Source organism: Sitodiplosis mosellana, unplaced genomic scaffold, assembly GCF_009176505.1.
Source record: "Sitodiplosis mosellana isolate CC-2019 unplaced genomic scaffold, AAFC_SMos_1.0 Smas_scaffold_2, whole genome shotgun sequence".
Taxonomy (NCBI): domain Eukaryota; kingdom Metazoa; phylum Arthropoda; class Insecta; order Diptera; family Cecidomyiidae; genus Sitodiplosis; species Sitodiplosis mosellana.
The window spans coordinates 7,792,826-7,806,741 of NW_022595245.1; the positions used below are offsets into that span (position 1 = coordinate 7,792,826).

The 13,916-nt window shown below is 36.6% G+C and overlaps 1 protein-coding gene across 3 annotated transcripts in view; it reads left to right on the forward strand.

The window, feature by feature from the left end:
• The window catches only part of LOC129565132 (protein bunched, class 2/F/G isoform-like), an 89,916-nt gene that overhangs the window by 19,688 nt on the left and 56,312 nt on the right, over nt 1–13,916 (forward strand). For 2 of the 3 annotated variants that reach the window (XM_055439628.1, XM_055439629.1), the window contains exon 5: nt 11,048–11,707. The exons of the other annotated variant lie outside the window; for it this stretch is intronic. In XM_055439628.1, the coding sequence (XP_055295603.1) occupies nt 11,048–11,707 (660 nt within the window). The remainder of the gene's footprint in view (nt 1–11,047; nt 11,708–13,916) is intronic. 3 annotated transcript variants of the gene reach the window in all.

Consider the following 13,916-nt stretch of genomic DNA (forward strand, 5'->3'; position numbering starts at 1 on the left):
GTGAGTGGCTGCCGTGCGAAAGAGAGAGAATGAGTGTCATTTTAATCACCAAGAGCCGAAAACCAACTATTTGTGCTCTGTGTCCGGGGAGACTCATCTAAGTGTGAAACGACAAGCGTGAAAAATAAATTCAATCATGTTATTTCGAAAATGATCCAATGGCTTTGTTTGACTCGCCTCTCAAACCAATTTGTCTTCTAGCTCACGATCGAAATATGTGAATGAAACGGCTTCTGCGAATATATTTACACAGAGACCCAAACACAAGCGTGCATGTGTTTGGGTGCATGAATGTGTGTATGAATTGAAATCATCGTACGATAATGTTGGTCATAGCCTTTCATTTCGCATATGTTCCCGTCTGTGGCTGTATTGTACGTTATGTAGAAAGCGGATTATTGTTATAGGTCTTTGATCTTACTCATTCCAGAAACGGCTAGAACAAATACCTTTCTAAAAAAAATTCCAGAACTTTTTTTTTTGTTTCACCCTGCATTCGCATTGTGATGGGTCACTGTCGTCGTGATGTGCCAAAATGAGCAATTATTTTTTTTTGTTCGCACTGAAAATGAGTAATTATTTTGATTTGTTAATTCGTTTATTTTTTTGTCTCTCCAATGTTCGACTTCCAAACAATGTATGACATTTCAATGCGGAAGAGTGCCCGTTCGGCTGGAATATCAATCATATTGATCATCAGTGTGTGCTGTAGCTGGTTCAGAATATGTGTGTTTTTTCTGTCTCAGTTCAGTTTTCTGCCTCAACACAGTAGGAGGGAAAAAAATCAAGCGTTAGCATTTGTTTAACAACGCATATTTCAATTTGAAATGTTCAACACATTCCATATTAGCACGTTCATTGATTTCTCACAATGTTTTTTCCTCTCTCGTGCGATACGATTAGCATTGCATGCGCGCATTCTCGGAATCGATTTGTGTTTGGGTGCAAGTTCAGATGCCAATTTCATGTTTATTTCTGTGTGGAAAGTTTATTGATTATTTTCGTGTGTATTTTGTTTTCTGCATGAAGTCTCACACACGTGCAGACTGGTTTCAGTATAATGGTTCATATAAATAATTTCCAGTCGCTGTGTGCTTCTTTTTCTCTCTCTTTTCCTTCTGCTGGACTCAATGCAAGTTCTTTGAATTCACTTAACGGCTCAAAAAAGTCACATACCAAATAGACGTGAGTGTTCGGTAAGCACATCGGCTATATAATTTACGCAGAATAAAAATGCCATTATTCGAAGATGCGACAACCAAGCATACAGATGAATTATTTTTTCAAGGAATTTCAAGGTCAATGTCGTATCGTATCTCGTTTCATTTCGTCTATTTCTTCCGAAAAAAAAATTGCTCACAGTTCTGTATCACAAAAATGATGTAACGATTTGAACATTAGATATGCGACAGAGAGTGAGAGAGAGAAGAATGTGAAATGATTTTTTTCTGGTTTGTTTGCTGTTTTTGAATAATGAATGCGCGAAGGCTCAGAGAGACCCTATGCGTTGTGCGCTCCTATACACATATGTTCAGCAATCATATGCAAAACGCGGTCACCTTGAACTTTAAGATTAGTTGGAAAATAAAGCACAAAAAAAAAATTCGTTTATTCTACATTTTGTACTGCGGTTTCTTGAAAGAAAAGAAGAAAAAAACAATCAATATCTCAGTGCTGGCCTCTTGGCTAGTCATTGCAACTTCCGTTTTCAATTACTTGCTTTTCCCTCGTTTGCATATATTCTTGTTTATCTTGTACTGCAACGGCGCGGTATTACATTTGAAAATTTAAATTACACTGTTGCAACAATGAAATGCGAGCGGTTGTGTTTATTTCAAGGGTCGGCGACACGAATCACAAATGTCTCTTTTCTTCCGGTTCCCAGCCTCGATAATTGGATATGAACGGTGCAATGAGACTGTAAATGGCCATGGGTAGGCGTTTATATGCATTAAAATCCACACTCTCACACATTCACACACATACCGCGTGTGCTCACGCTCGTTGGCCAACTACTTCATTCAATATTTATCGCCAGACAAATCGAAATCCAGCCAGAAAGAGAACGAAAGCCAAAAAAAGAAAAACCAGTTGTCAGTTGGATAAAATGTATGTATACACTTTGTGCGCTGGCTCGTGAGCTCGATCGATCGCTCGGTCGCTGGTGGAAACACGAAAATGGAAAGTGTCTGCAGCACGTACTCAATTCCATTTGCCAATCGCGGCATTTCCTTTCAATTAAAACCACATCCATTCAGACTGTTAAAAGATTATATATTGCAGAAGAAAAACGATCGATGAGACTTCTTTTCGCTCTTTCTCTCTCTGTCTCTCTTCCAACATTTCCATCGATATCGCATGTTACTTGTCCGTTAATCTTATTGAAACAAGTTCACTTACTCTTGACGTTCTTGAGCGGATTTCTCTTCTCACGGCAACGTGCATGCTGCATGCAGTTTTACTACACAGAATATTGTTTCTAATGAGAGAACGAGAGAGAGAGAGGGAGAGAGAGAGAGAGAGAGAGAGAGAAGAAAAACAAAACGGTGAAGTTCAGTGATCAATCGCATCGTATGAATAGCCTTGCCAAAAACTAATTAGCTCAAATTAAAAATCAAGTAAACCAGTGGAGCTTGAATAGACGTTGTTCGATGTTGCTCTAACGGTCTAGCCACATGTTAAGTCTAATTGGAGATCTTTTCAAATTGCCTGTAATTAGGTAGATGAAAATATTTAAAAGTTGCCTATAAAGTGCTGTTTATCGGTTTATTTTAATGCAACGTGAAACACATATTATCAACGTTTGTTAGTTTACCACTGCGATTAACTCGTCATTTCACATGTAAATTACCGAAAATTCTTTGGAACATGACCAATTTCACAAGAAAACGACGCGATCGACTTTTGCAAACCCAATTAACCGAATGGTTGAAATAAATTCAATGAATATGATTGTTCAAAACACTGACTGATTCATGCATTTTTCTACGATTTTGTGGAAAACAATAACAGAATGGGAATCCCATACCATTATCAATTTAATTCTTTTTTAAACGAAATTTGAAATGGTGTGGCGTCAGTCAAAGGCCAAACAAACAAACAAAAAAAATCACAACGCATTACCAAGTGAAACGATAAAAAAAAGTGTATAATCTACATTTCGAATGAATTTTCTAACGATTAAATTTCAACAAATGATGCAATTAATTATCTGCCTAGATTCATGCATCGCCATCTATCTAGTTCACATATTTGTGTATCGTTCGGTCTCTTTTCCGCTCATTCGACCATCTCATTCATATAGAGAGTGCTATACACTCATTGAGATTTTGCCATAAAAATTACTATCATCATAAGCGTTTAAATTATTTGCTAAACGTTACTTAATCTACACATTCACATGACACCATACATCTTAACAACATTCCTATGAGTGAGGTTCGAGTACACGAGCGCACAAGCGCACGCGCGCACAAGCAAATATTCACACACCACCAATTCCGAAATGTTTACACACACATATTGTTCGACATACAGTCAAACGACGACGACACACAAAAAATCGGCTGTGAATCGAAACGATTAGTTGTTGGCGTGAGCGTGCGCGAGCGCGCATACGATCAACCGATCGCTCGTGCACTCCACCTCATTGTCTGTATATGTGTATCCGTAGCTGTCTTTTCTCCGTCAATATATCTGTGTTGTTCCTCAAACCTTGAAATGTGGGCAATCAAGTAGACAGATATTTTTTTATTGTCTGTCATTTAATTTTACACATTTTCACATTTTCAAACTGCGTATAAAACGGCAAGTCGGACCAAAAAGCATTGGCTAATAATCATGCCGTTGTGTCGTCAATGATAACGAATTAAGCGATTCAGTTGAGCCATTAGCCGCTAGATGGTGACCATTTTTTGTATAATAAAAATTTGGATAGCAAACCTCATAACGTTTGCACAACGTTTTGGGACATACAATTTGCAAGTGCGCAGAAAAGTTTGCCTCGGTCGCTGCGAAGCTTTGGCGGAGAGCTTTTGCTTTGTTGAGTCCACATAAGGGACAATTTTATTGAGTCGACATAAAACGAGAGCTGAGCAAGTTTTGAACTAAATAAGTTTGAAGCTGAGCGAGTTTCGAGCTTAAACTCATAGATGGCTCCTTTTTCAACACCATCCATTTCAACTCAATTCAACAAAACAACTCATTTCGCTTTCGAGTATAACATTGAAAATGAGTGCGATTTGGCTCTTTTGAGTGTTCCGCTCATTGTATATCATGTTACAGTATGTGGGTCTATAACGTGATACAGTTCGAATTGCGGCTACTTTACATGTATGCCGACACCGATTAAACAAAGCACATATTTTGTACTTCAACTCAAATTCGTATAACGCCAAGCTCTTTCAAGGTGAACCAGAACGTGAAAGGTGTATCATTCAATTGTTCATTCGTTCGATATGTTTTTTTCTCTCTTCTCTTTTTTGTTACTTCGAATCAATTTCATCCAGAATCGTGTTTATTTACTAAATCTGATTATCAGATCTGATCGTTTGGGAAAAAATACTGATATATTTTTAGTAGGAATATAAATTTAGAATTGCACACGACGGAGAGAAAGGAAGAAAGAGGGAGATAATGATATACATCGCGTCTGATTGAAATTAATTATCGAGTGTGTGCAAACATGTGCAAGTCAAATAGAAAACTAATTAAGATTTGTGCGAGCGAGCGAATGAACACACAGCAAAAGTAGCAAACATTTGAAATTAGATGGTTGTTTGCATGCCTAATTCCATACACTCTTATGCGGTTAAACTGGTAGAATAGAAAAATTAATAAATATCATTTGTTGTTTTTTTTTTGTTCTTTCACATATAGTATTTAGTCGGTTCTTTTCGTCGTGAATAATTAACTGCAAATTGCATGCCACACGTTCCTCTATGCAAAGCAACACAATTAAAAACCGACTGTAAATACTACTCGAATGGGTTTTCATTCCATTTGATATTTTCGCCATTAATGTAGATTCGATCTAGATGAATAGGAAATTCTGATGATGATCGCAAATTTTTTTTCTCCAAATGATTCGAATTGTCATGCAAAGCAACAAAAAAGTGCTTACAACTTGTAAAATGTCGATTGTAATAAATGAGGGCTATATTTAGTCGGTATTGTCATGTTGCTTGCAGAGAGAGAGAGAGAGAAAGAGAGAGAGAGAGAGAGATAGTGACAACATAAAAAACGGTGTAATTTATATCCTTTTCGGATCGGAGAGACCGACTTTAATATCCGGTCAAAACCGACAGACATATATCCTATTTGTGAAAGTGTTCCTCCATTCACTTCACAATTTCCTATTGAAATCTGAAATAGAAAATGAAAATGCTGCATGACATTCGCAAAATTCCAACATATTCCGAAACGCGGCCATTCGATTGTATCGGGGTGCATACGTAGGAATGCCAATTAATTGCAATTGATTTCGATTAGACGGACGAGTGTGCGGAAGGGAATGTTCTAATCAAAAAGAAGCCGGTTCAGTCGAGTCGGAACCAAAAGTGTCGTTGTTTTACTTTACCTAATCAAAGACAATTAATGTACTAGACATAACGTATCGGAATCAAATGAAATAATAGCAAATAATTATAGATATATTGAGCGTTTTTATTCCACTTTTCGCTTAGAAATTCCAATTCTCTACCGAGACTCAACCGGTATTCGCGTAAATTTCAGTTTTGGTTTGTTATCGGCGTCACCGGCTCCGGCATTGTAACATATGCAATTCACTTTGTTGACGTTCCAATTTAATCTGAAAAAAAAAACTAAAAGAAGAAGAAATAACAAAATTGAACACATTTGGTGTGTTTTTCGAAAGGGAGGCATGAAGGTGACCTTGACATTGAATTGTTCTGTAACAAAAATCGTGATGTTCTTTCTCTGCACGTGTTTCTGCGGTATGTGTGTGTGTGTGTCCGATTGTTTGTGTTTTCGTTCTTCTCTCCTCTGTTTGTTGGTTCACATCGCATAAACGTACGGATTATGTAATGTGAATTCTTTTTTAGACATGACCATTCCATCATCAACATCATCATCATCGCCATCGTCATTGTTTACATTATGTATTCAGTGTGTTGTTCTGCGTCTTGAATAAATTGGTGTCTCAGTTGATTAAATAACCATTTTTTTGCATCAGCTCTTGCTTCTCTTGATGCGTGTAACTTTCGTCGTCTTAAGGCTTCGTTTAAGAATATTTTCGATCATCATTTTGGCGGCGATCATATCTACTGCGCAATTTCAGCGCCGCGATTATTTTTTTTTTGTCGGTTCCCCATGGAAGAATGAATTGGTTTTGTGACAGAATGGAAATGAAAAAAAACCATACAAACACACATTTCGAGCAGCCAGAAGAACATGAAATCAAAGCAGAATTACAGAAAATGTATTTTTTTTTCAAATTCCTCCACTTAATACTTTACTTGTTGTGTGTAAATGGGTTTGAATTGATTATTATTATTGTTTCGGTTTTGTCGTTTTCTCCATGCCTCCAATTTTTCAACGTGATTATGATATTGCGTTGTATTCTAAAAAGGCGAGTACTTTTTTTTAAAATCACGAATGAAAAAGTAAGAGTGATGAGGATTTATCGAATTAAAAACAAACCCATTTGCATGCGGCTCTAAATTTAAAAAAAACGGCTTGATTTATTCCAACCGCATAGAAGCCTTAATTACATGCCAGTATTTCGTTCATTTAAAATTGAGTTAAAAGATTAACATCGATTGAACACAGCCATTTTAGCTTCTCCTGTCTTTCCATAATAGCGAGAAAAAAATTATAGGTTTGACGCAATAGTTATAATCATATGAACTAATTGCGCACATGATAATTTCCCTGTGGTTGCCACTATTGAAAATTGAAATGAATGAATCAACGAAACAAACATTTTCGGAATTTTGTTTTCTTCTTCGTTTCTCTGTCTCTCTCGTGGAATGCAAGAGATGAAATATGAGATCGGTATTTTGTTTGTCATTTGAGAGTGACAATGCATTTCTGACGTCATTCACTCACTTTCCGTTTAATTTTTTTTCTCTTGTGTACGGTGTGCGCACATCCGTCAAATTGCAAGAATTGCTTTTTTGAGGCATGCGATCATGTTTTCGAGAAAATCGTTTATCTCTTATTTTGCGAATTTTAGTTCGTCTCATTTTCCAATGAAATTCGAAATGAATAAAAAAAAAATGAAGCCTCAATTGTCACAACTATGATTCCTCTATGGAATTATCGGTTTGAACAAACATTTGACCTGATTAAGAGCGATCACATTCATCTCCGCTGTGTGTTTTTTTCGCATCTGTCGTTCACTTCCCATTCATTCGGAGAAGACAATTGGTCTAGATAGTTTTTATCTATAAACAGACCTTCAAGTGTTGTTTACGTCTTTCGTGAGAAGAAAAAAAAACTAACTGAATGAATTCAATATAAATATTTACGATATCCGAAGCTTAAATGCCTCACTTTAAATATCTTTATTTGTATGTTTTTCCCTCGCAATGTACACGATCAATTATCGCGAATTGCATGCTGAAAAGTGTTTTATTCTTTTTTCCGTTGAACCAATCAAGTGCTCACGACGTCGATGACGATGGTGTGCAAACGGCTTCAATTACTTTAATGACAATGGGACGATTCGAAAACACTGTGTGCACTTCTTGTCTTTTTGTTTATGTCATTCAGTCACACGAATCAAAAATGCCTAATTCAATTTTCTACGAACTGTTTATTTGCGATTTTCGTTTATAACTTTCTTTTTCTTCTTTTACTTTGTTGTTTTGTTTTATTTGCACTACGGTATCTTTCTACTGCACGAAGAAAAGAGAGTTTAGTTGTGCAGTTGTGTTCTTTTATCCACCTCTCTGTTAAAGAAAGAAAAGAAGGAAGTGAAAATAAGTAAAAGCGGTCGATATTTATTGGGTTAATTGTACTGAATGAGCGAAAAACACACTCAAAGACATCCATTTTACCGAGTGAAATGCTCGCATTTATGTCTGTCCCCGTGTACAGAACGCATACACAGCCACTTTTCTTATGAATTTCATTGAAATCCCGGCAAACACATTTGCACAAAACTTTTCGATTAAATAATCGTAGTTTCGTGGTAAAATATATGATTGCATGTAACAAGCGCATCGGCATATACACAACGCAACTATATTCTAAAATGCTTGGTAATTGTGTTCAGGAATGCCATTGCTGCCGCCTCTTCTTATACGAATGTTTGGAACAAATTTTTAATGAACTACGCCATCGTTTCAACGTCATAATATGTAGCGTTGGTTTGCGTGCCGCGGCTCGTTTTCATTTTCCAGTGAAAATCACAAGCAATTTTCTACAAGAGCTTTTTAGCACGGTTCTAAAGTAGCACATTTCAAAGTGAAATAAACAACAACTATATACAACAGCATACGTAGCACCGAGCGAAGGAGTGTAAGGGAATTTATCGATTTTACATCCTGTGTGTGTAATATGATTCATATTTTATGCATTCTTTGCAGGGAGTTTCCGTTATGCAATTTGTTGGTGTTGGTGCTGCTGCTGGTTTTTTGTTTGTTTGTAATAAACAGCCACTCTGTTGCGCTGAAGAGCTCAGGTGAATGATGTGAAATGGGTGAACATAAATAAATTGACGTTGTATTTTGTTGTCAAAGTGAGATGAAGAGATATGATACACTTGGTGCCTAATGAAAGGCCTAGTTTCGCATCTCAGTTAAGTTTGTTGTTATGGTTGCACCATTCGACAGTAGAGCAAAGTGACTCAACTCGTGGTGGGCTATTTTTAAAGAGACAGGGCTTTGTATACGGTGTATGTGCACTTTAAAAGGGAATTGCCGTAGCACGAACACAACACTCATATCTATATCACTTGATACACAGTCTCGGTGTCGGGTGAATCAGTGAAGGAAACAGAGACACCGTGCCTCCGCCGAATTGATAAACAAAATTAGCAAGATGTTTATTTCGAACGCAAAACGATCAAATTTAACCGTAGGCAGAGAGACACTCTGTATTGCACACAGTTTTGCCATGTTTTTATTCCTCTCGTTTTATTGTTTAGATGTTTTCGCATTTCTTCTGCCGTAGATTACTTTTCAATAACACAGTGAGAGAGAGAGAGAGACAAGTGCGTCCTTGCTCCGATTTCTCGTACATTCGATGATGCTCACTCGAGATGTTGTTGTTAAGCGATTAAGAAAAAAACACCACATACAATTCAATTGTCAACGCGAACAGAACGGTGTATGGCACACTGGCGTGTATCGTTTATTCAGAAAATACTCTCTTACATACACATGCAACAATACGAGCGTCTCGTTGAACTATTTTTAGAATTATCTTGTCACAAGTTCTGTGCACACTTGCTGAGCACTGATCGAATGAACGATTAGGTGTTTAAATGATCGGAAGCGCAAGCGTTTGTGACGATTGATTGAATAAGGATGTTGAAATTATGGCTTTTGGATCTCTTTCAAATTCATTTTTGCTCTCACAATTCTTTTTTTTCATCTCAATTTGAAAGTCTCGAATGAGTAATTAATCGATTCTCTACCTTTCTCTCTTTCTAGGTATGTATATTATATGTGTGTGATTAACCAACAACTAGACTCTAGCTTACCGTTTGTCATCAATTTGTAAGTATGAATTTTAATGGAAAATCCAAAGTGCACCGAATGTCTTCGAGCTTAACTGGGGAAGGTGAACTGCAAAGAGAATTCTTGAAAAGCCGTTTGTATTTTAACACAGAGGCATACATTTGATTCTTTACTAGTCTCCTTTAATGTGTATATAATTCATTTGCACAGACATGCAAGCAAAAGTGTATCTATTTAAAATCCATGTATATGCGCCACGTCGATTTTTTACTCGGTTCAGCACGTTGAGCTGACTCAACGAAATGTAATTCTGCCTTTTTGATATTTTTCTCTTTTCCCTTCTGCTTCTGCTTCTTCTTCATTTTCACATCGGATCGTTGGCAAATCGCCACATTCTGTAATGTTCATTGTTTCTTTCATGGTTTTGCTTGTAGTAAAGAACACGGCCGAAGTATGCTCTTTGTTGCTTAATTCCTTTCCATTTTTCACAATTTTCTTCATTTTTTCCATCACTCTTACGTTTCGGTTTTCTTTCAGTTTTGTGTTTCTGTCGATACAGAGTCGCGCACACAAATACAAACAAACCCAAATAAGCACAAAAAGCGTAAATATCACTTGCTTTTACAGTTCGATGGCCTTCTTGTGAATTTTACTCGCGACAAAACCCATCCCGCCCCGTTCACATGTACAACCACACAACACAATCAAATGCGAACGTACATAGTTATAAGACCATGCAAATGTTTGATCGATGTCGACTTGATTTTTTTTGCCATTTTTTGCACACAAACACACTTGAACGGTTTGTTTTCCCATTGCACTCCGTTTTTTGCTGTTTTACATTTTTTTCACAGGATTCTACTTTTCAGAGTCTCACAATGAATGATTAATGTAAAATGTTTTATACTCACAGTAGCAGTACTAGGTCGATTCCTTTCAAAGACTTAATTATGGGTAGATTTTTCTACAGTATAACTTTTTCAACTTAGAACTTCGTTTGAATGAGAATAGTAACTGCGGATGAATCACTTTAAGGTGGAATTTTGAACAATTGAAACTTTTGAGAAAAAATCAAACTTTTTCACCGAGTCAACTGACCCAACTCAACGATTTTCCTGACCAGCTCTGGTCGACAAAAGAAAAAGAAAATAGAAAAAATGTAATTTTAAATAACAAAAAAAAAGTGCTTAATTCCACCTTAAAGCTGTTTCATCCCATTAAAATGCTCGAGTAGTGTGAATTATGATTGAGTATAAGTAGAATAGAGTAGAAATTCGAACCAAAATTCGTCTTCGAAATTTTTTTCAAAATCATTGAATTTGATTTTGGATAAGTACGTTTTTTTTTGTTTTTATACTTTATTTCTTTGTTTTTTTCTCTTTTATTTTCTTTCAAAACAGTCATGAGCTAGAATCTCCATTCTTTGTTCTTCCCTTAAACGAAATCACTTTAGAACCGAGCGAAAAATTTTATACAAATATGGTAATGCAAAATCCACTAGAAAATCCCACAAATTTAGCAACCGTCACAACTGAAAATCGCACAAATGACGCATCTACCTCCTCAAATTGTGTTGCACAAAATTTTACGCAATCAATGCCGGACAACGCAATGCGAGCCGGCTCCCAGCCACCATCAACATACACAACGCAATCGTTAACCAGTCCAATCAAAGGGATCATTCCACGCTTACAGCGCGAAGAATCAGAAGGGATTCCAATACCGGGTCGTGCACAAAGTCACGACGATATTCGTTTGTTTGGCACGGGCAGTGGCTATAATTCACCCAATTCGAATTATTGCATCAGCCCAAATAGTCCACGCGGACAGTATATGTACGGTTGTTCACCGGTCGGAATGAATTCATCGCCACCGATCAATTATAATAGCAGTTCGTATTTGACAAAAGGTGGCTACAGCGTTGCACGTCGTGTACTCAGCCGAGCCACATCGCCACTGTCAAGCAGTGTGCCCGGCAACAACACCTACATCAATGCACCCAACAAATTCAACGCCAGCACAAACAACCGAAACATTGCTGTTAGTAACAACTGCAGCAGGTCAGACCAAATGTGCCCTTTTCTCTTACACACGCAAATATCGTTCTATTTACCTTTTTTTGTGATTGTTGCAAACCAAGAACTTAACTCTGCTATTCGAATTTCATATTTTGTTTATATCATCCGTTTTTTTTATTTATGCTATTTTAACTGCCATCCATCATGAACATGTGAATTTTGACGATGCACGGAATTGCATTCGTTTCAACCAACGGAAAATACACGGATAGTGTACCTGTTTTACATTGAATGTCGGTTGTGTGTCATTTTTTTAAAGCATCATTCTTTACTCATTCAAAACCGTGCAATGGTTTACGGAAAGTTGTATAAAATTATCAAATAGACTAATTTGTAGATATTTATACTGTGAAAAGTGCATTCGTTTGTTTTGTAATCTTTGCTCGTTTTTTCTTTTCGCTCGTTTCATACTGTCGCTCGTTCATTCATTTATCAAGCATTTTCACTTTGAATCACCCATTCAAATGACTCCTTTGAAGGATTTGTAATCATCGTTTTTATCATTTGCACAAAAACAACGACTTTCACATTGTGAAACGGATAAAATTATGAATTTTCAGCCATAAAAACGCACTCGACCGTCTCTAATTACAAACTAAAGACAATCTTAAATGGAATGGGTAACAAAAAATGTATATTAAGATTTACAAATTTTATAACATGCTCACGCTCTTTTTCTCTTCCCCTTTGTGTCTCTTTCTCTCTATTTGCCGAAAATTGCACAGCTGTAAAATGTTTACGCCAATTGTCGTATGTCTTTCATTGCGCCCCAAAAAAATGACATCACTTCTTTAGTTACTTCTATAAATGTGGCCAGCCCATTAAAACGCAATATAAAACGTTTTCGAAAACGTGCATAAAAACCAGGGCGAGAGAGGATATATGTGTGTTTTCATCGTTTCGTTTCAATTATTATTATTTTTTTTCGCAACGACTTTCATACTAGCATATGTTTAATCATACACAGCGAACGGTGTGTCCACAATCCACATATACATCGTGTTCAAAGCGTGTTTTGAAGCTTCACAGCAAACAACAGAACAGGTCCAAAATTGTATCGTGATTTTTCTCTGCATAAAAAAATCGTGTGTTTTCTTTCTAAACAGAAAACAAACGAACGAGCTAAAGAATCATCGGGAGAGAGGAAAGAAATAAAATCGAATCATAAATTTCTATTCAGATTAAAATGAAGTTCGTCTATTTACTATTCCTCATTATCAAAATGGAAATAAGAAGCGAATAAATTAGAATAAAGTGTTTGTATGCGCGTGAATGGATTTCGAAAATCGGCTTATTTATCGTCGTTTTGCGATAAAAATGAATTCCCTCACATACACACACACGATCATTTCTTCTTTTAGAACCCATTTTTCTTGTTTCTCTTTCAAAAAATGTGTGTAGCTGTTTTGGTTTGAGGAAAGAGTAAATAAAGATCGTCTAAAGCAGGAAAAACAGATCATAGTTAATAAAGAGCCGCAGAAGTTTCGGAACATAGGCAAAATATCGGTATAATCTGGTTTTTCTTCTTATTATTCCAATCTTTCCTACACGAAAGTAGTGAGTAACGAGTGAGGCGGCGTTTGCATGAGTAGCAAAATGGAATTGATGATTGGTACGAGGCACACGTGCACCAATACACACTGTGTCTAGCGATATGATTTTCAAAGTACTTTCCGCTACTCTCTGTTATCGCATTTAAATACACTTTAATTACGCGTTACATTTTTTTTCATACCAGCCATTTCTCTCCGTGCATTCAATTACGAAATTCGACATGCCTGAGAAATTGTAGTTTGTGGTTTTGAATATGTGTAATCTTTACGTTTTTTTCCTTCATTTCTTCGGAGCGATAAATAAATTTGGCAACGCGTTGAATTTTTGTTTTCTTTGATGAAACACCCGAAAAAAAGCGAAAGATTATGTGTACATAAACTCTTTTGTTTGACTTCGTTTTTTATATTCCTGATAAATTGATGGCATTAAATACAACACAAGCGAGTGTTTTTAAAATCCTTTAAATTCAAGTATGCGGCCTCTTGTGCGGCTTGTTCGCGAATTCGTTTGGGGGGGGACTCGAGAAAGACACTTTCATTATCATCGACTTTGTCATTGTTATCGCAGACAGCGGCGGTTTTTTATTATTATTATGTTTGTTAGACATTCGAATTTATTACACGTTCTTTTAATACCT